Below are 21,700 nucleotides of genomic sequence, written 5' to 3'. Positions count from 1 at the left end.
GTTAGTGCCTTAATAAACTTAATAAGAGTTTATTTAGCTGGATATTAGATCTGTTATTCAACTCTGTGCTAGCTGCATTAAACTACTGTAAGTCTATTGTTTATTTTCAGATTATTCTAGTGTTAAGACATTAACAATCGTCAGTTGTACAAATGATTAAATATAAATTTTATAAAACTGTAACTACATTTTACCGTTAAAGCCATGGAGTTTTGAGTGTTTCCGAATGAAATTGCAGCGGCCAGGTGGTTCATATCGAAGCTCTAATGAAATTCAAGTTGTAATTACGAGTTTTAAGACGTGAATGCTTCTTGCAAGTCAGATTCTCATAACTGCAGTAATTTCGACGAGCCGTAATGTAACTTTTTACCATCCAATAAATTGTCAGTGTATACATTTTTTTTTTCCAAACCAGTTGACGTTAGTAAATCCTGGTTTAATTCACTTCATATTGACTTTAAACATTGTAAATGATTCGCAAAGAATGTGTATGCAGGCTGTGACATGAAAACACACTCAAAAGAGGCTAAAATGAGACAAACAAATGTTCAGGGGGAGAGGAGACATTGCTTTTAATTTAAAAATAAAGTTTTTAGCCTTAAATTAACAATGGATCTATATTCCAAGACAAAGGAGTGTAATACCTACTGCTCAAAACAACTGAAGACAAGGATCTGTAATGCTATACAGCTAAAGGGATCTCCACAAAATGGTTTTTTAAAATAATGTAGGTGATTCAAATGAGGCGTCTCTTTTAGGACTCTCTAAATGGAGTGCCTCGAGATGTTGCCTTCCCTGCCTTAAGTACTATAAAACTCACAAATGAAAAAAACAAAACCAAACATGTGGATGAGTGCACCACTTTGACCATGACTGGTCACAAGTCACTCTTACCTGTGTTGGCATAGTAATGCAACTAAGAGTAGAAAAAGTAGAGAAAATCTGCCTTCAACATATATAAATACTTCTTTTTACAAACAAAGTTAATCCAGAACTAATGTGCGATTAGGAAACTGGCAGTCCTTGCACTTAAACAGAAATATAAATTAAATAAAAACAAAATCCAAAGCTGCTGTATCCACCTAATTATGAGAGTATAAAGCTAGTTTCCTATAACGTCCCATGTTAACAGTAGATCACACATGAGAGCTGCTCGTACTAAGAAACACAAGATTCATCCATGAGATTCAGATATTGCAAAGCACTTTAAGACCTACAAAACGGTCAGTGGGACGGCGCATCCCCGCTGACTAAACATTTGTCTGACGGTGTAAAGGTCTGTTCATGTGCGGTCAGACGGTGGGTCTGCAAGAGGCTATTAAAAAAACAAAAAACAGTTGAAACATTACCGCCCCCTGACTTAAGACAGTAGGAGTCCGAGAGCCGCTGAGCCTGAGCCGGTTGTGTGCAGTCCGAACAAACAAACACTCTTACACAAGACATTCCTAGCATTTCATCTCTTGTACTCTCAATTGTGCCGCCCGAAGACCGCTCACAGCAGGATCATTTCAATGAGAATTAATACTCAACCTGAAGGTCTAAAACATGATCTTGGTGTTTTTAGAAACAAAGGCCGGTGGTGGACATGTATTTGCAGTTGTCCGATCATGTGATGTGTTTGTCCACTCAAACTATTGAGGCGTCTGGTCCAGCCTGTTTTTCTGGTTGTTATGTTGTTAGTGGTGCTAGCCAATTGATCTGTTTGTTGAAGATAATGTTTGTGAGGACGTTACTCCATGATGGCTCTGTAGATGACCGGTTCGATGTAGTCCTCCCTATAACGGGAGTTGATCACCCGCTGTCTTTTTGAGTCTTGCTTCACATCCTTCTCCACAAACACCCCTTTGAAGCGCATGTCCGACGCCACAGACTAGAGACGGAAATAAAATGTGTGTTAAACCTCACGGTGTTCAGTAGCTCTGTGTTATGACAAGCTAATGTTACTGTAGTGGTAAGATAGTTCAAGGAAAAGGTGTTTTGTAATAAGTTTCTAAATGATATACCGCACACTTAATGAAGCAGGAGCTGGCAGGAAATCACTCACCAGGCGGCCTTTAACACGTTTGGGCAGCTCCTCGTCCAAACTGTACACGTCTTCCCTCTTTACAGTAAGCTGAGAGTCATCTTCAAATTCCACCTGGAGAATAATTAAAACAGCCATTTTTATATCAGCGTAACAAAAATCCACTTTAATCTCTCCTCAGATAAGCTGCGAATGAAGCTATAATAAAATGATATGTATTGCTTTGCACCGTTAAACAGTCTACAGTTACGCTGTCTTCAGCTAATGTTGGAATAATTATTTTTCGAGTGTGACTGTACAACCAGTTTGTATGCATTTTGTGTACTTTTGATTAAGGACAGTTATAACGTTTGCCAGAAAACACTACTCATTTAGCTGGGTAATAACGCGGCATGGTTGGGTGACAAAACTACTTTTTCCGTCATTTCCTGTGGTGGTACTTTTGTGTTCCGAAGATGAACAAAAGTCTTACGGATTTGAAACAACCGTGAACTATCCCTTTAAGGCCTGTTCAAATCAAGGACGATAAGTATATGATGACATCAGTATAATAATAAAGATATAGTTCAAAAAATCGTTCTAAATAAGAATAAGAAATAAGAAAATAAGAATAGCAGAGTCCACACCAGAAGTATAACGATAAATAACTTTCAGAATCTTTTTTTTCCAGCTGATGCATGATAAAAACATTGACAGCCAATCAGAATCCATTCTGCTTTAAAGAGCTTGCACATTTAAAGCAAGAGATGACGAACCTGCAGCGCGTGCTTAGAATATACAGAAAGATATTGTCCGCTGGTGTGGACTCTAATATAGTTATCATTAATATAGTTATTATTCTAGGTGTGAACCAGCCTTTAGTCAATAAGCGAAAAAAAAAATGCAAACCTACCCAATGTGTCCATTTTCCAAAACTAAATATCTTAAAACATGCCATATCATCATGTGACTTCAGTAACATTTTCATGGATTTTAAAAAAAATTCTGATTACACTACCATTCAAAAGGGGTTGACGTGTTTTTTTTATTTTTTATGTTTAGAATGAAGGCTGCATTTATTTGATTAAAATACAGAAAAAAGTAACATTGTGAAATATTATTTCAATTTAAATTAATTGTTTTCTATTTTAATATCTTGTAAAATGCCATTTATTCCTGTGATGGCAATGCAGCATTTTCAGCATCATTACTCCAGTCTTCAGTGTCACATGATCCTTCAGAAAACCAATTAAATGGCTGATCTGGTGCTCAAGAAACATTTATCATCAATGTGAAGTCAGTTGTATGGCTTAAAATTGTGGAAACCATGATACTTTTGTTTCAGGATTCTTTGATTAATAGAAAGTTCAAAAGAACAGCATTTACTTTTTAAAATCGTTTATAAAATTATAAATGTCTTTACTGTCAATATGATCAATTTATTATTAATATTATTGACAATAACAGTACACATCAACAGTAGATTTTAATAACAGGAGTTTTATCATGTTGCTGTTTTATAAAAGCGATAAGCCACCGGAGTCAGTGGGATACAGTGATTTTAGCATGGGTAAGGAGTGCACCCATGGTAAAGAGGGCCTACTGCTGAAATTTAGGCCTACTGCATGACCAATCAAAGCTTATTGCCTCAATAATAGCAACAACAACAATGAAGGCCAATGTCATGAAAAAAGTTCAAAAACGGCCTCTATCGAAAAATATGACACATTATATGCATGTGAATAGATATGGTAGTGCATGTTATGATTTTAAACTTTAACAGTGTACAGTACAGATTTTTAGTCTGTCTTCTTATAGTTACACTATCCTATACACTGAAAAAAACAGTGATCCTACTGTTACACACGCTATCCACTTTTCAGTGTCTGAAGTTGAACTCTAACCCAAATCGTGTGCGCAATTGTGTTTGTTGTTCTCTGACCTGGTACATTGGGATGATATGGTCAGACACAAATTTGGCTCCATAGATCAGGCCATCTGTCCAGCGTACTTGAACTACGTCGCCCTCTGACGGTGGACCGAGCTTCAGACAGTCTCTATTCTGAGAAATAAAGACCAGCACTGCTTCAGTACACTGTGCATTTGATCACTAAACATTGTTTTGAGCTGCATAGCCCCTCACATACCACTATATCCTCAGGGAAGAGGTTGTCACTGAATGAGCCATCATCGAAGATAACCTCGTAGAAGGTGGCTTTGGTCAGCTCAACCACCTCACAATAGTAGTATCGTTTATTTCTGTGCTTGCAGATGACTTTCTGCCCCTTCACCAACTCCCGCATTGATGCCTTGTTGCGCTGCAGAAGATGACATCAGAGATCAGACATCTAAGATAACATCTAACACATCTTTTGAAGTGTTAACAATAGTCCGCTAACATGCTTGGCTTACAGCAAACAAATTGCTTATACTTGAAATATGTGTACATGCTGGCTCAAAGATTAGAATTCCACCCTGCTGAAACACCCAGATGAACCAGTTCCTGTAAAACTCTTTTTTAGTGGTTCTACCACTTGTGCCATGTTTTGAGAAATTTATTTTTATGAATTAGGTTTGTTTCATATTGTTTTTGTATTTTGTATAAGTATTTGGAGAGTCACACTCCATGGCATTTTACAACCATACAATTTACAATTCATAAAAGATCAAATTATCTAATTTTTAATAGACTACAGTACATGGCCTTGACCCACAGTAACGGGAGTCTGCAGGGGTCCTCTCTATGATATCATTTCCTTTACGTATTTTAGTATTCTGCATGTCTATGGTTTAATCAGCAGTAAAGCAGATTTGTTCAAATATTTTTATTTTCAAATAAATAAATAAGATTATCCCTGACTGCTTAAGGTTTTCTCCTCAAGTATTTCACACTTTTAAAGTTTTCATGGAATGAAAGTCGCAACAGATTTTTTCTTCTCTATAGTGATGTTCAGAAAAAAAACAAAAAAAAAAAACAATTGGTTATTGTTGCCTGAAGCAAGGCAGATCTGAATGCAAACTTGAGGTCGATTAAAAGAAAGGGACGGATTTAATGAGCCTAAAATGATTTGAAGTTCTGTGTACATGACCAGAGAGAAGACTGTCAATTCAATGGAAGATCAAGTCATTACATTTCTGATTTAAAATTACAAGGTGTATAAGATAACAAATAAATGAAACGTATGCATGGATGAATGGTTCACAATGAGATAAGCACTCAGAAAATAGGTGAATTTCCATTTCATGCTGACTTTAATGAGGCTTTTTCTTCATTATAATATCAGGACAGCTGCATCACCCTGATATTTTTGAATGACAGGCGAATTTGCAGCAAACACGATACAGTTTGATTGGACGTTGGAACTTTGATGTCAACAAGAATTATGGGAAGTATTTTTTTTATATATTTTGCTAACTATGTGCAATTATACAGTTAGTTGCATTTTATTATTTCCCTTTAGTATTGTTTCCCTTTAGAGCCCGACCGATATTGATTTTTGGGGGCCGATGCCAATACCGATATTAGGGAGTAAAAAAAAGCCCGATATCGATATATTGGCCGATATTATTTATGTGTATATTATTATACAGTAGCAATATTATTTCTATGTATATTATAGTATATATATAGTATATATAGCCTTGTATATATATACACACACACATTTTTTGCAATGATCACTCAAATGTGATGATCAAACACTTGTGTGACAAAGATATGTAATGGAGGCAGGGTGAATGATAGAATGAGAATGATATGCTGTAACCAAACTAGTTTGCATTGCATGTTCTATTCTATATTACTGTATATTCTAAATACTGTTGCATAATCTTCACTAATGACAATGTCTTTTTATTTAGTCACGTTATATAAAAAATTACTTGTATCAATAAATATATCAAAGTGTCACTGGCAAAACCTTGTTATCTTCTATTATTAGTCTTAATTCCTCTAGTCTCTACCAGTGGAGGAAGAACTCAGATAGTTTTACTAAAGTAAAAGTAATAATACCATAGTGAAAACATGTTTAATTACATATGTACAGTACTTTTATACTATTTTAAATATGTTCTTTAAAAAAAATTCATATATATATAGACCGATAAATTGGTTGGGCTCTATTTCCCTTCCTATATTAGAACCACCAGTGCAGAGCAGAGGCAGTATACCAGGAAATGAAGGAGAATCTGTCCTATTATCATACTCTTATTGTGCCATTCAATGTAGTTAAAGGCAAAAACAGTGAACAGGCTTTATATGCGTTTCCATTGTTCAGGTGTCATATCTAGACTTTGCTATCACCCTCTTTTCAATTGTATTCTTCCTGAACATGTCTGTATTGTGTTTGTACCTCTATTTGGCTGCCGCCCTTGTGTCTCCAGCAGGTGAAGTAAACAACGAATGGCCAATCGTCTGGGTGCATTTGAACCCCGGCTGCCTGTGCACAGGTGGCGTGAAAGGAAGATGAGCAGCGGCCGTGTGAGCACTGCACGCAGCAACTCGAGCTCCTCTTCACCCACTTACGACAGAACTGGCATTTCTGAAAAGGAACCATTGTTAGTCATGCTTTTAACAATAGAAACTTGACAGACTTGAGTTAAACAAGTTCTGATGAATTTAGAAAGAAATTTGTAAGACTGACTTTTTTGTTCTTTGCTTAGGGGTAAAACGAAGTTCGAAATTTGCGAGCAGCAACATACTGTTAGTGAACATACTGTTAGCGAACACCACCCACTCTGCTGAGAGTTTAGAAAAATACTGTATGTAAATACTGTATGTGCTGCTCATTTTTTCTCTCAATAACAAAATAAACAACAAAATTGAGAAAACAGCAAGCATTTTTTAATAAAGCATAAGAAAAGAATCCGATCATCATAGCAATGTGGATATGTTTTTTTGCAATAGATTGCTTAAAATGAAGCAGCTTTACCGTATTAATTAAACATGAAAAACAGTGTCAGTGTTTCATCAGAAGTACAACTTTTATACTATAAAGCAGCTTTCCAGTGTGTTCATATTTTCACTCTCGGGTCATGCCTGACCTCTACGGATTGAACAGGAGAAATGAAAAGGAAAAGATTTCCACGTGAAAGAGGGCGGGGCCTCCGTACACACCGATACGTATTACGTATCGCCACGGACTAATTGTAGTACAAAGGTGTTTACTAGCCGTAGCAAACTTTTCCGGAAAGCTCGCCTTGGCAAGCTGTTTCGAATTCCCAATACGAACTCCACACTAACTTTGTTTTGGCCTGATTTTGTTCGAAATGACGTCACATCAGTTCGTTATTCGATTTCGCTTGAAGTATATCGGGGATCGGGGCCTTAAGAGTAAAGATGCTGCCAATCTACCTACTATTTTTCAGTAATATAAAAAAAAAAAAAAAAAAACTCAGCTGTTCTCAGAATAGCAAAGCTTTTACAGTAACAAGATCATTTTCCAACGAATAGCATGAAAAAAAAAGCTTAATTGCCATATTTTGTTTCATATAATATTGCATGCACATACATTATCATTCAAAAGTTTGGGTTCTGTAAGATTTATTCATTTTTATGTATTAATTGACTAACCCTAAACCAGTGTTGGGTAAGTTACTCTAAAAAAGTCATTAATTACATCTTCAACAGTGTAATTAAATGACTCATTTTTGTACTAGCCAAGATTTCTAAAATAAATTATATAAATCCACTTTCCCTTTATATGCCAATCAGCACAGCATTCAGATTGTGTCATATGTTTGTGCAAAACATTAACTCACCAGCTTAAATCTCTGAAGCGGGATATTACCGAGATCAACAGGACTGCGCTCTGCAATGTTCACAAATCGAGCCTCCAGCACTGCCACAGCACATAACACATGAACCCACCTGCAACAAAACCACATTGTCAACCAAATCAGGTTTCACTGCGCCTAAAGTAAAACCGTTCACATGACATGCTGTCAAGCAGCTGAGAGAGTCAGTACATAAAAGTGTCATTCAGCTGAGAGGAATGTGTGCTATTGAAAATGTGCAATCTGACCATGAAGGGCTCCCTCAGGAGGCTCCTGGGTACCTACTTGTCATTGTTTGCCTTCTGCAGAGCTCCTCCTCTCAGAGAGCATAAACAGCAATCCTGAGGGAAAGACACAAACGCAGTCACACCACTGAGAATAATAAACAAACGAGTTAACTTGTGAGCAAAACCTTGTCACGCATGATGGCCAGATATGATAGCGCTCCCTAACAGCTCGAAAAATGCATGGCAGAGGTTTAAAAAATAAATAAATACATACAACTGTAAACCTAAACAAGCGATCCAACTAACCTGAGTAATGGCGTTCGCTTCACAGCGGGAACACATCCACCCGTCCAGCTTAGTATCCTGAGACACACCATAACAACCTGTAGACAAAACATCCACAATTCATTCAATTATCTTTTTACAGGTAGCAGACAAATTACATGGATATAAACATTTCTTTTGCAACATAAAAACTTTAGGATAACATTTATACCAATAAATAAAGAAAAGTGCATATTTTTTTAATTATGTAACTGGTTACCATCTCAAGATTTTCACTATCTTTCACCAAAATCAACATGAAACAGCAATACACTTTAGGGTCCTATCATATACCTGGCGCAATGCAGCTAGTGTCTTTCACTAGTTTCAGCCTGACGCAGTTATCATTTTCATGCCCTGCGCCACGTTGTTTAAATAGCAAATGCATTTGCGCCCATCTGTTCGCCCATGGGTGTGAAAACGAGGTGTGTTCGGGCGCATTGTTGGCGTGTTGCTATTTTGATTCAACTGAAAGCTGGTCTAAAGTCAATGGCGCAATTTTTTTTGTTATTTAAAGAGCGCATTCCACAACGTGCGTACACTCTGCTTATTACACACACATGGACGGGGTACACTAACTAGCCAAATATTACAAATAAAAGGATTACCATGTAAATTCATCCTTGCTGAATGAAAGTATTAATTTCTTTCAAAAAAATCTTACTGACCTCAAACTTTTGAATGGTTACGTAAAAGGCAAACAAAATTATAAAGGAAGTAGAAAAATGCTTTTAAAATGCAGTGACTGCCAGGACATGTAATTTCAACTGCACATATTTCAGTGGCAACAGTAAAGGACAAACTTACTGGTGTGTACGCGCACACTACACATAGTGCAGCTGACGAGTTGGCTAGTGCCATCTTTATCCAGATTCGGGGTGGACAGGTGTCCCTCAGAGCTGCTGGTGAAGCACATCTCTGGAATCAGCGGCATGGTCCTCTGCTCTCCTCCTTCAGCTGCAGAACCGCACTGGCTCAGACGGATTACATCACTCTACACAGATGAAACAGCAATGTGCAGGGCACTGTCTTTTAGAGGTTCGCACAAGTCATCTTTCAATTACCAGCTCACGAATAAAAGAATAATTACTTCTGATTGCATCACAATCTAGCCTATTTTGTCTTCACAATCCACCAGACATAAGTGTGTGATTTCTGAGCCACTAGCAGCATCAAAGAGCCAGTGACACAGACTGTGTTGGCTGGTTCGCACAAATGAAAACTGAGTAACAATAGATTTTCGTGATGATAGTATTAGCATGTGTTACCTGTGTGTACATGTGAAAGAGGGCACACACTGCACAGTACGGCGGTTGCTGGCCCATGCGGAAGTTGAAATCCTTCTCAACTCTAAAATTGCGCGGCTTGCTTTGCCACATGGGAGCCAGGAGTCTGGCCCAGGGATCGGTCTCCTCTGGCTCTGCTGCTGGTACCTGAATCTCTGTGGAGTGAAGGAGTTCATGAGAAAGAGCAAACAGTGATGCACCAATAAATGAACAACATGAAACAGACCCTAACCGTCATCACTGGAGTTCTCTCTGAGCAGGGGATGCAAGCACGGCAACTTGCTGAGTGGCTGCAGTTTCCTCTTCATGCTCTTATTCTCTTTCTCTCCCTCAATTTCATGCTGAAAAAAAAGCAAGAGAGGTGTTAATTTCATTTGGATATGCATTGTGGAAGTGCTTCATTTTGAGCTTGTTTTTAAAACATTATTTGTGATGTTCATGAAAAAAGCTGAATACATTTCATGTGCATTACAATTAATTCATTTCTTATAATTATCACTATTAAAAACAGTGCTGCTTAATATTCTTGTGGAAACTGTGATACATTTTATTCAGGGTTCTTGATGAATAGAAAATCTTTTGTAACATTATAACAGTCTTTACTGTTTTGGTTAATTTAATGCATCCTTGCTGAATAAAAGTATTAATTTCTTTAAAAAAAAAAAAAAAAAAAAAAAAAAAAAATACTGATCCAACTTTTGAACAGGAGAGTACCTCATACTTTTTTAAAAAAAAAACCGTTTTATTTAGGTATGCAAAATATACTGGTACTAGGGCTGCACAATTTGGGGAAAATGTCATATTGCGATAATTGAGATCAATATTGCGATTGCGATTTGCGATATAATAAACAAATGGTTTCATGAGTCAATTTGCTTGGTTCTCAAGGAAAATAAATGCACACACAGATTAGTGAAAATCTGCCTAAAGAAAAAAGTTCTTTAGTCAAGAGCAGTGAGTGTTTTTCTCTGTTCCCTTTGTTCTTTGATTAACTTTAGCGACAGATATAATTAGTGGCTACTGTGTACTGTCCCTTTAAGACCAGCCGCTGCTGTCAGAGACGCGGATCTCACACGCGCCTCATTCTCTCACGAGTCACAAATCTTCACGTTCATCATAAGACTACTCTTATGTTATGAAGATACTCGACAAAAGGACATTTTGGCATAATTGTGTGTGTTATTGTTCGTTCAAGCTCGAAAGAGAACTGTATTCTGGCATGCTGTTTTGTGCGCACGCATGATATTAGCGCGAGTCTTCCTGTGTGTCACAGTCAGGACATTCACAGGCAGCGCATTCATTTTGGCATACATGTGTGTTGTTCGTTCTACCGCGAAAGAGATACTGGCGCGCGTCTATCTGTGGGTCGTGTGTATGTGTGTGTGTGTGTGTGTCAGGAGGACATTCACAGGCAGCGCGTTCTTTTTTGTCTTATCGCGCATGAATGGTTTAAAAGCATTTGCATGAATAAGAGCGGGATCATGATGTAACACTAGCCAAAGGATGCCAAAAATTAACAGATGCTGCGTTAACAGCGCTAATTTGTTTATTTAATATAAAATCGCAGCATTTCGCGTCATATAATCGCGTAGGCTTGACATCGCGATTGCGATTGCGATACGATTAATCGTGCAGCACTAACTGGTACCATATCAGTTAGCAAATATTTTTTCATTTATCAGTAATGGTTGTTTTCAGATATTTAATTATGCAGATCATTCCACTATTTTTACATTTAGATTATCTTTGAAGTCATCTAACTAATTTAAAAGTAATCATTAAAAACATTAATACATTTAATAATATTTCATCTTCAATAAATCTTAAAACGAATATCTATTATCATACTGCACAACATTCTAATGTTATGATGCCTGAATTCACATTTAAAAGTATTGATTTTAGAGATTTATTTTCAATTTACTCAGACAAGATACAGATCCCTATCCATTCAGTTAACAGCCATAACATACAATTTTAATACCACAAAATGCTCATTTTTGAAATCTACACACTAAGACAATGCAGTTACCAACCTCTGTGTTTGGTTGTGGAGTTTGCGTATTTGGCCTCACATCTAGTTGAATGTCTGGTTCTTTGAGTTCTTCTCTGAGTTTCTCTGTCCTGGGTTGCTCAGGTTTACAGAGCGCTGATTTGGCTGCATAGCTTTGGACCTGTAGGGCATCCGAAGGGCTCAGGGTCCGATGAAAGAGAAGGCTCGCCACCCCTGGTTTGGTAGAAATCCGTGGCACGGCTGACAGGCAGTGAGGGACAGTAGGGACAGATGCTATAGAGAGATGACGCTTTGGGAAGGACTGGGTACAGGCTGAGGACAGAGAAGTAGTTTCAGTCACCAGGTTTGCAGCACTAAAACCCACACCCCTAACACACTCCCCAGATGCAGAACTTCTGGAAACTGGAAGCATCTTTAAACTGTTCGAACCTGTCAGTGGCAGAAGGTTGTCTTCGTCCTTCAATTCTGAAAAACATTTTTTATCAAATGTAAAAAACAAAGGAGTTCCAACAAGGAAAGTTAAAGTTTTTTAGGCCATAACCACAGGATGTACCTTGATACTCTCTGCATTGTTCCATGTATGGAGTCAAGCGCCCCTTCTTTCCATATTCAGCCTCCTCGTCAATTGTTTCACTCTTTGGAAGAACTTCCTCTGGTAAGTCCAGACACACTCTGTGTCTTTTGGTTCCTATCCTTTGTTTGGACAGGCTAATTTAATTGGAAAAGGCAACATTGGAGATTGACATTACATGTTTTTTACATATCAGTATGTACGATGTAAGAAGTAAAGTGAGCGTAACTTTTTTACCTTTTCTTTTGTCCCTCACTACTTTGGTTCTCAATGAGTTCCTGAGCGCCACTCTTTCCAGCCTCTCCACCTAAAAACTCAGCTGCTTCAGGCGTGGGCTTGGAGTGGTCAATGGGAGCATTGTCCTTCCCCGCCAACCACAGCTCGTAGCGTTCGGGCTGAAATTTCCTTACAAACACATCCATGGAGATCTTCACCATGTCTTTCCTACATGAACACTGAGGGGAAAAAGATACAAGATTGATATTTTAATATATAAGATTGACGCACTATGTTGTGTACAGGCATTTCAGTACACGATAAATAAAGTTTGGGGTCAGTAATATATATATATTTTTAAATAAATGAATACATTTATTCAGCAAGGATGCATTAAATTGATCAAAAGCATCAGTAAAGACATTAATAATGTTACAAAATATTTTTCTATTTCAGCTCTATTCATCAAAGAATCCTGAAAACAGGATCACAGTTTGCACAAAAATTAAGCAGCACATCTGTTATCAACATAATCAGAAATATTTATTGAACACCAAATCAGCATTTTAGACTGATTTCAGAAGGATCATGTGACATGTGACTGATTTAATGATGCTGAAAATTCAGCTTTGCCATCACAGGAATAAATTACATTTTAAAACATATTCAAATTGAAATTTTTTTTTTTTAAATTGTAATATTTCACAATATGACTATTTTTACTGTATTTTTTAATCACATAAATGGCCTTAGTGAGCATAAGGGTCATAAAACAAAAAGATTATTGACCCCAAATTTTTTAATGAACTTTTTTACCAGTATGGCTTGTTTTCCATAGTCGATCCATCGCCTTGTGGCAAAGTTAGTAGATTCCGCACAGTTAAAGCCATGATTAAAGCCTGCATGATAGCTGTACGGAAACGTCACCATGAACTCTCCTGCATCCTGAGTGATCTACAAATCAAAAATGGACAATGACATCACAAAGCCTACTCAAACATAAAGTTACAAACACGTGTATTTCTAAGGAAACATAATATGGTCATCAGTTGGGCAAAATGCACTCATGATCATAAAAACATACCTTTTCAAAAGGAATGCCATACTTCCTTAGAATTGAAGGTGAAATAAGAGTCATCTTGTGTCTAAGAAATGCTTCACAGTTTTGTGAACTTCCAGGGAAAAAGCCTGTATAACAGTGGCATGTATTATATATGAGAAAATATAAATCAAGCAAAATATTTGTCAAATTGTGTGTGCAGAATTGACGACAAAAAAAGCTGTGTACCTTTGGCTAACCGCTCCAGTCTTTTTCCATGTTCTGGAGGCACACAGTACCTATGAGATTCCAGACGAATTTAGCACTTGGCATCAGGACAGACAATTACAACAACCATCTTTATAAAGGTACACATTTCATCTACAGATGACATTTTTCTATTAAAAAAATCAATTCAAGACTTTATTTGAAAGCCGCAGGTGCAATTACCAGGACTTTGGTTCCCCGAAGTGCAAGTAATTAATGCTGTAGAGATCCATGTCCTCAGTGTGCCAAGCAAAAGTGGTTTTCCACATGCCAAAGTAGAGGTAGGGTGTGTTTACTCCCTCTATAGTAATACCACTTTCATGCTCCACAGTGTCAAGGATGGTATTCAAATGCCCTACATTCCATTCCTTGACATCCTGCATAAGACACGAAAAAAGAAACAATGACTCCATTCACTTCAGAGTTCTCAAACCAAAAGCGAAACCAAAAAAAAATAAAAAATTCAGATTGCTTACAAGCGTTTACTCACCGGGTCATAAAGAGTCCCATTTACATCAGCTCCATAGATGGGAGGGTTAAAGGTTACATTTTTCCAGTATTTCCTTTCAAGCTCTTCAAAGTCATCATACCGGGGGCTACAAAACCTTAAAAAGGAAGGACAGGTGTGTTTATAATCAGTTTCTACTGGAAAATGAGTAACAAGAAAATGAGTCAACAAGACTTACTTGTCGCTGTTGGCTGTTTTGCGGAACTCTTTCAGAGTCATGGATTTTTTCTGGATGTTGTACTGTGTAAACAGCCCCGACTGCCCAGTCACAACCTGCTGAATCGGTGCAGGTATTGGCAGGTCGTCAATGTCATCGTATGAACGTCGAGGCTTCCAGTTTTGGGGTGGGATGATCTGTAGTTTAGAAAAATAAATGTCATTTTGTGAATGACTTATTGACAGCAGTAGAAAAAAAAATAATAATAATTATGCTAAGAAAGTAGGGTTTTCCTCTAACCTTGGCCAGGCCTGCCTTGTGTGCACCTTGGGACTCCATGTACGCAATGTAGCGGCTGAAGTTCTTGAACTCTTCAACAGTGGGGTAAAAGGTCATAATACCCCTCGAAATCGGCGTGTCTGATGCCATCTTGACCGACCGAGTCCTTAGCACCTGTATGACAAATGTTATTGGAACTGTATTCTCAAAGTACAACTAACATAAAACAGACTATATTAGCAAAATACTGAAACATAAAAAAAACATGTTATTTGACATTAAAATAGTCATGTTTTAAAGCACTATATAACAGGGGTTTCCAATCTTTCAGATGCCACGGATCACCAAAAATGATCTTCCTTGTGTGAGGGACACCCATCCTAAAATTTAAAAGGCATCTTCATATTATCTTGTATAAAAACCCAATTTATACTGTGAAAATGTGTCTAAAATATTATTTGGAAAATATCTAGTAATCTTACATTACATTGCACTGTACTGTACTGTTAGATTTAGTATGAATTTATTTACACATCTATTTACTCATTCATTTTATTTTTTATTTTGATCTTTATTTGTTTAAATATAATTGTTATGTAATTAACTATTTATTCTACACTTTTTTTTTTTTTTACACTGTTTTCCTTTTAACTTTTCCATGGACCCCCTAAACTGGACACAGTTTGAAATCCCCTGCTATATAATATGAGATGACTTTAGACCATTATTATACGATTACCCAGACAACCAGTCACTTTGACTTAATTTACATCACAGTCATCGCATTACTGTCATGCTGGGTTGCTAGGTTTCATTAACTTCCTTTAATATTGTTAACCACAGATGTTTTAGCAGAACGGAGTTAAAAAAAACTTAAACCACATGTGACAAACTACATCCGAGTAGCATTCCGGTGTAAAAGCTGGCAAATAGGCCTTATATGGCTAAGACAGTGAGACAAAAACCTCATATTCTAACACTGCAACCCGTACAGTGTACTGTACACAATACACGACACGCCCATTCGCACGCCCCGCCTTGTATTCGGAAGATCTGATGCTGATTGGCTAACACCAGCGTCTCTTTAAAAGTCGTATGGCTAGGCTAACGAGTTAGGCCAAACGTAAACATTATCATGTACAAATGTATCATTAATTTATCATCGGATAAATTAAAGATCCAGCATATACAAAGTACACGACAGGCTATGCAGAATACACCAAGTATAACATATAATGTGCGTAAATTGGGAAACTAGCTGTAGGATGCAGTAGTGAAAGTGCAACGATTAGCGTTAGCTCATCGAAGCTAGCAACTTTACCACTACTAACAATGCATTTAAACCGTATATTACAGAAATAGCTTGAATACAGAAAATAATAAGGAGGTTATAAGCACATATTTACTTACTGACTGTCGAACAAAATGCTTATAGCTGCCCTCAACCTTCGCAGAGACGTTTAGCTAACAGCAGATCCTTCTCCTGACAAACCTCCATCAGCACTCGCACACTGCGCATGCGCACACAGGATTTGTTTACTATATTGGTCCACCCACGCCAGTCACATTAACCAATCAAATCACTGTCACGTTTACACTAGCCTGCCTGCTGTCTGCCATACACGTTTTATATTGAGTCGTTCACTTAATGGCAGTAATATGTTTATTGCAAACATTTTAAATTTGCCTCAGTTTTATGTTAAAATGTTTGCCCTGTTAACACATAGGAGTTTGACTCATTACTAATACAATTTAAAATTACACAGCGTCCATTTGTCCAATTTACTCCAACCAAAACACAAATTTCATGACAATCCCCGACAAAAAAATACTTTAATTTTAAAAACATAAAGAATAAAATGTAAAAAAAATATTTTGTTTTACATTTTATAGCCGCAAATTTGAATTTAAGCATACATGCATGCATTTATGTATGTAATTTTAATAATGGTAATGTAAAGCTTCTTTTCATCATACCAATAAATAACACAACCAATAAATAAATAGTGTAAATATTAGGCTACCAGTGAAGCTACTAGAATCTGAATCTGAATGATGTTCTGTAAATGCAGATTACAGAATCTTACAAGTAGCAATTGTCTGTCTGTGACTTGAGGTGTATCCTAGATATTCAATTTTTACTGATCACGCAAGAGAGGATTTAGTGCATCATATCTTGGTCTACATGCCAATCATCTTTAAGCTTCTTGGATGCTGATGAACATTTGAACTTTTTTGATTCAATCTGCTCTAACATCTTAAATGCTGTTGCTCCTCTTAAGGTAAAAAAACAAAACATCAACACAACTCGAAGCCCTGCACTGTTAGACAGTTCTTGTAATTTTACAGGAAATTCCTGGCTAATAGTTGCCGTAAATTTACTGTAAACAGTATACAGGACTGTTATTGTAATACTTAATACAACATCCCTACTGTAATTAATTACAATAATCATGTAAATTTACTGGTATTTGCCAGGAATTTCCTGTAATTTCACAGGATAGAATACTGTAAATATTACAGCAAAATGTTATATTTACGGCAACTCAGTAGCCAGGAATTTCCTGTAATTTCACAGGACAAATCAATATACTGTAAAACATTACAAGTATAAATATTACAAGTAAAAAGCTGTCATTTTCCGTATTGGCCAATTAAAAACACAACAATGGTAGATTTTCTTTTTTTTTAATTAACAAACTGTGCAAAAATACATATTACAAAAGTATCCACTTTATCACACATAAAACAAAATTTTACTTTTAAAGAGATACTCCACTTTTTTTGGAAATAGGCTCATTTTACAACTCCCCCAGAGTTAAACAGTTGAGTTTTACCGTTTTCGAATCCATTCAGCCGATCTCCGGGTCTTTAGAAGAATGTCAGAGTTTTTGGTCCCATTGACTTCCATAGTATATATTTTTTCCTACTATGGAAGTCAATGGGACCAAAAACTGTCTGGTTACTGACATTCTTCTAAAGACCCGGAGATCGGCTGAATGGATTCGAAAACGGTAAAACTCAACTGTTTAACTCTGGGGGAGTTGTAAAATGAGCCTATTTCCAAAAAAAGTGGAGTATCCCTTTAATGAAGAAGCTCACTTCCAGACATCCAGGCAGCCAATCATCAGGGGGAACATGATGATATGGAACAAAGGTGTCCAGCCAGACTTGAACTGCATAGGGGAAGTTGTTCATGTTACTATCCCATCAACTCAAAGTCCAGTTTTCTTAGGAGGGTGCAAACAGGTGCGTTGAGCCTGTGTCTCTTCTCGGCTTTACTGCCCGTCTGGGAGTGGATTCCACAAAAAGCTCTGAAAACCGAGAGAGAGGAAAAAAGTTAAAGTTTTCATATCTGTTAAATAATGACAAATACTGTGTAAAAAACATAAGTAACCTACTTGCTCATAAAATAAAATGACTTTGATGTATTTATTTAACATTAACAACTTTAACCATACAATTTAATTTAATGAATTAATGAAAGTTGTAATGTTAAACTGTTGTCCGTCAGTCTCTTCTGTTTACACAAATTATGTCCTGCAGGGGAAAACCAACTCTACTATAGAACAGACACTTAACAGCAATAGCTGGGTCTCCATCCAACTTTTTAATGCACATTTTAACCATTTGAAAAAGAAATCCTGACTGGAAACGGTTAAAATTCACATAAAATATTCTAATGTGAACAAAAACTTCTATGTGGATTGACAAATTTGCATTTTTTGCAATTATATCAGGTGTTTCAAGTTGCCCTGTCAACCTTACGTTTTGATCCCACAGCTGTTCACGACTCCTAGGTGCGTGACCATTTATAATTCGCATAACAGAGTTGATTGAAATGCTCTCCAATTAGAGGGTTTTTTTGCCAAATTTTTACGAATGCGTTTAAAAGTTATGTTTTAATTGGATGGAAACCTATCTATTGACATCATTGCATAGAATATATCATAGAACCTAACAATACTGGTAATAAGGTAATAATTCATGGGACGTTACATATGAGAATGATGGATTCACTTTACAGTAAGAATTATCATGAATTCATGTATAAATTCATGCATGAATTATGCATTCATATCTCATGAATCATCAGGAACTAACACGAGTTCAACGTTTTTCATTCATGACTTCATGAGTGAACAACACCTTAATTAAAGCATTAACTAAGATGGGTAAATCATCATGAATTATGATTTATTACGCATGATCATGATGTTTTCTTTGTTCACAGTTATACCACTGTTCATCAGTGTTTCTAAGGACCAGTCACCACTTTAGTTGAGGGGCCACACACATGAAGTCATTGATAGATAATGCTTAGTTAATGATGACTACTGTATTTGAATGTCAACAGTTCATGTCTTCTTCAAAGCCTGCAGGTGATGATGATGATGATGATGATGTTTATTTCAAACCTGCATTCTAATTTTCTCACAATCAACATAACAGGCAACATAGCAGACAAATTATACAAGTGCATGGTTTGAAAAGGAGGTGGACGAAGCAAACGCTTGTGGTAGTTGGACAGACCCCAAAATAGACCAATCACAGCTCAGAGCACACAGATTCTGTTGACATTCAAATACAGTAGTCATCATTAACTAAGCATCATCTATCAATGACTTCATGTGTGTGGCCCCTCAACTAAAGTGGTGACTGGTCCTTAGAAACACTGATGAACAATGTGCTAATGGTCGCATATGTGAACAAAGAAAAGCATCACGATCATGCATAATAAATCATAATTCATGATGATGTACTCATCTTAGTTAATTTTTTTATTAAGGTGTTGTTCACTCATGAAGTCATGAATGAAAAACGTTGAACTTGTGTTATTTCCTGATGATTCATGAGATATTAATGCATGAATGAATGCGTAATTCATGCATGAATTTATACATGAATTCATGATAATTAATGTACCCATACTGTAAAGTGTTACCTCATTTTCTTTATTAGTGTGTAAACAGTTTAAACATACCTTTGTATAAAGTGCCTGAGGCGTCTTTAGGATACTGCATGTTGAACACATAGTAAGCAGCGAAGGTTTCAGCCACTCCATTCAAAAGACTGTTTTGGGCCCCATCACAACTGTTCCTTCTATGAACACTTGTTGCGATTAGTGTCTCTCCTGAAATGCATTAACACAATATGATAATAAAAGGTGAGTAAATCATGGGGTAATTTTCATTTAAAAGTGAACTACTCTATAAAATAAGGGAAGAATTTACCTTGCACAATTAAGCAAGGTGTGCTGGATAGGTCTCTCTCTCTCTGGATATCAGCAGCTGTGGCAGAGGGCTAGGCTAGGGAATAAAAAACGTAAACATTACCAAATGTATTACCAATTACACAAATGCCAAATTAAAAATCTATTATTATTTTAGTCCATATAGTCTGCCAGGCAGCCACATGTAATTTGAGACAAACAAAATGGTTAACTTAATTTTAATACTACTGATAATTTGCTGCCTTTTCTGAAGACAAAGAGAGCATTGAAAGCTTTTCAACAGAACCCAGGCTCCGGAAAAAAAAATATTTTATGACGATGCTGGTTGGATTTAGTTGCGCACGCGCAGTTTATTTTAGATACAGACAGTTACATGACTGCTCTTCCAACCTGGTTTGCCAAGCACAAAGTAATGTTATAACATATGAGCATACCAGATGCTATATTCAGCTTATCTCACAGTTATAGCTGACTCACATAATTAAAGATACCAGCATTGTCGTTTAATTAAAGCCCATATTTCAACTAAAATTTGCTTGTGTTTATTCAGTGGCCGTAAAATCTAACGTTACAAACTTCGTTTATGCTAGTGTGCAAACCACGGCTTCAAGACCCCCGATTACAAGACAGCAAAGCCCTAATAATGTTATGACAGCCTGTCCAGTAGCACGTGTAATCAATGCAATAATAACCTGAGCTAACTGATCGGGCTAACGTTAATGCTTATTTTTAACAGTCTGGGCTAACGTTATTTGAGCTATCGTCATTGTGGTGGTTTTCCATTAACGTTAGGCTACGTTACAAGCTCAGCTCTACTCGATTCTACTCACCATGTTTGTTTTTCCATTGAAAATAGTGCCGTGTATCTGCATGTGGTAACGTTACTATTTTCTTTATGGATTGAGTAACTTAAAGAAGACGCCGCTTCACCGCGGTCAGTTCAGGTTTATAACGTCGTTACCCGGGAGTGAGCGGGGCGAGTTGAGCTAACGTTATATCTAACATTACTCTAGCTAATGTTACTGAAATATACCAAGCGAAAAATTGTGAATATCTCGTACCTTGTAGCTGCATGTGGTAACTTTTTTCCGTATGGGTTGAGTAAGAAGACGCCACTTCACCGCGGTCAGTTCATGGTGTTGTTTTACCGGGAGTGAGCGAGTCGAGTCGGGGCGAACGTCACAGAAGCTAATGTCACTGAAATATACCAAACGAAACAATCACCACTCATATGACCGGTATTAATATATCCATAGACTTATAAAAATAGATGGCATGTTAACGTTTCATACCTGAGATGTGTTCCTTCCAAAAGCTGCTTCTTCCAAAAGTGTTTGATTCTGGTGCCGTTGGCCGCCGCGGTACCGCGCAATTTCAAAATTCAAATCGCAGCAATCCCACAATGCTATGCGGTGGCTGTAAAATAATGCTTCTACAGTGTAGTTACAACAAAATTACAGGACTGTCCATAAATTTCCCATCATGCATTTGTATTTACAATAAAAACATGAATACAATATGTTGTTGTAAATTTTATTGTAAAAATTACATCAATTGCTAACAGTGTGGTCAATGTCCGTTCTCTCAGACAGATCTGTAGAAGGGCTGAACGCAAGTGGAATAAGGATAGACTACACGTTTCCTATGAAATCTTAAAGGATTCCCTCCAGGGTCGGCGCATACCTCTCCCACCCTCAATAATAATAATACACCCACTTTTAAAGGGACCGTGTGTAGGAATTTCTCCCATCTAGTGGTGAAATTGTATTTTGCATTCAAACGAATAATGCTCTCCAGCAACC

The 21,700-nt window shown here is 37.0% G+C and overlaps 1 protein-coding gene and 1 long non-coding RNA gene across 4 annotated transcripts; both read right to left on the bottom strand.

Annotated features, from left to right (window-relative positions):
- Positions 1–547: 547 nt before the first annotated feature.
- Positions 548–16,200, bottom strand: kdm4ab (lysine (K)-specific demethylase 4A-b). Of its 2 annotated transcripts, XM_084119466.1 has the most exons (23): positions 16,076–16,200; positions 14,687–14,839; positions 14,408–14,583; positions 14,212–14,326; positions 13,905–14,098; positions 13,704–13,753; positions 13,500–13,603; positions 13,232–13,369; positions 12,437–12,654; positions 12,182–12,336; positions 12,058–12,093; positions 11,651–11,940; positions 9,847–9,955; positions 9,597–9,769; positions 9,136–9,322; positions 8,311–8,387; positions 8,063–8,118; positions 7,763–7,871; positions 6,355–6,543; positions 4,150–4,320; positions 3,945–4,064; positions 2,045–2,137; positions 548–1,870 (listed from the first exon to the last, which is right to left on the bottom strand). In XM_084119466.1, exons 2-23 carry the CDS (start codon positions 14,813–14,815, stop codon positions 1,730–1,732), a joined length of 3,030 nt encoding a protein of 1,009 aa, XP_083975592.1. In that variant the 5' UTR covers positions 14,816–14,839; positions 16,076–16,200; the 3' UTR covers positions 548–1,729. The 2 variants fall into 2 exon arrangements, with proteins under 2 accessions (XP_083975592.1, XP_083975591.1); XM_084119465.1 differs by having other exon boundaries at positions 11,651–12,093.
- Positions 16,201–17,628: 1,428 nt separating this feature from the next.
- On the bottom strand, positions 17,629–21,452 carry LOC311087403. 2 transcript variants are annotated; one of them, XR_014607265.1, is made up of 5 exons: positions 21,191–21,452; positions 20,960–21,095; positions 19,900–19,974; positions 19,650–19,799; positions 17,629–17,979 (listed from the first exon to the last, which is right to left on the bottom strand). It is a non-coding gene; the product is annotated as an uncharacterized lncRNA (long non-coding RNA). The 2 variants fall into 2 exon arrangements; XR_014607266.1 differs by having other exon boundaries at positions 17,632–17,979; positions 20,960–21,452.
- Positions 21,453–21,700: the final 248 nt, after the last annotated feature.

This window comes from Abramis brama (assembly GCF_963993115.1).
Source record: "Abramis brama genome assembly, chromosome: 7".
NCBI classification, from domain to species: domain Eukaryota; kingdom Metazoa; phylum Chordata; class Actinopteri; order Cypriniformes; family Leuciscidae; genus Abramis; species Abramis brama.
This window is presented reverse-complemented; position numbering and strand designations above follow the sequence as displayed.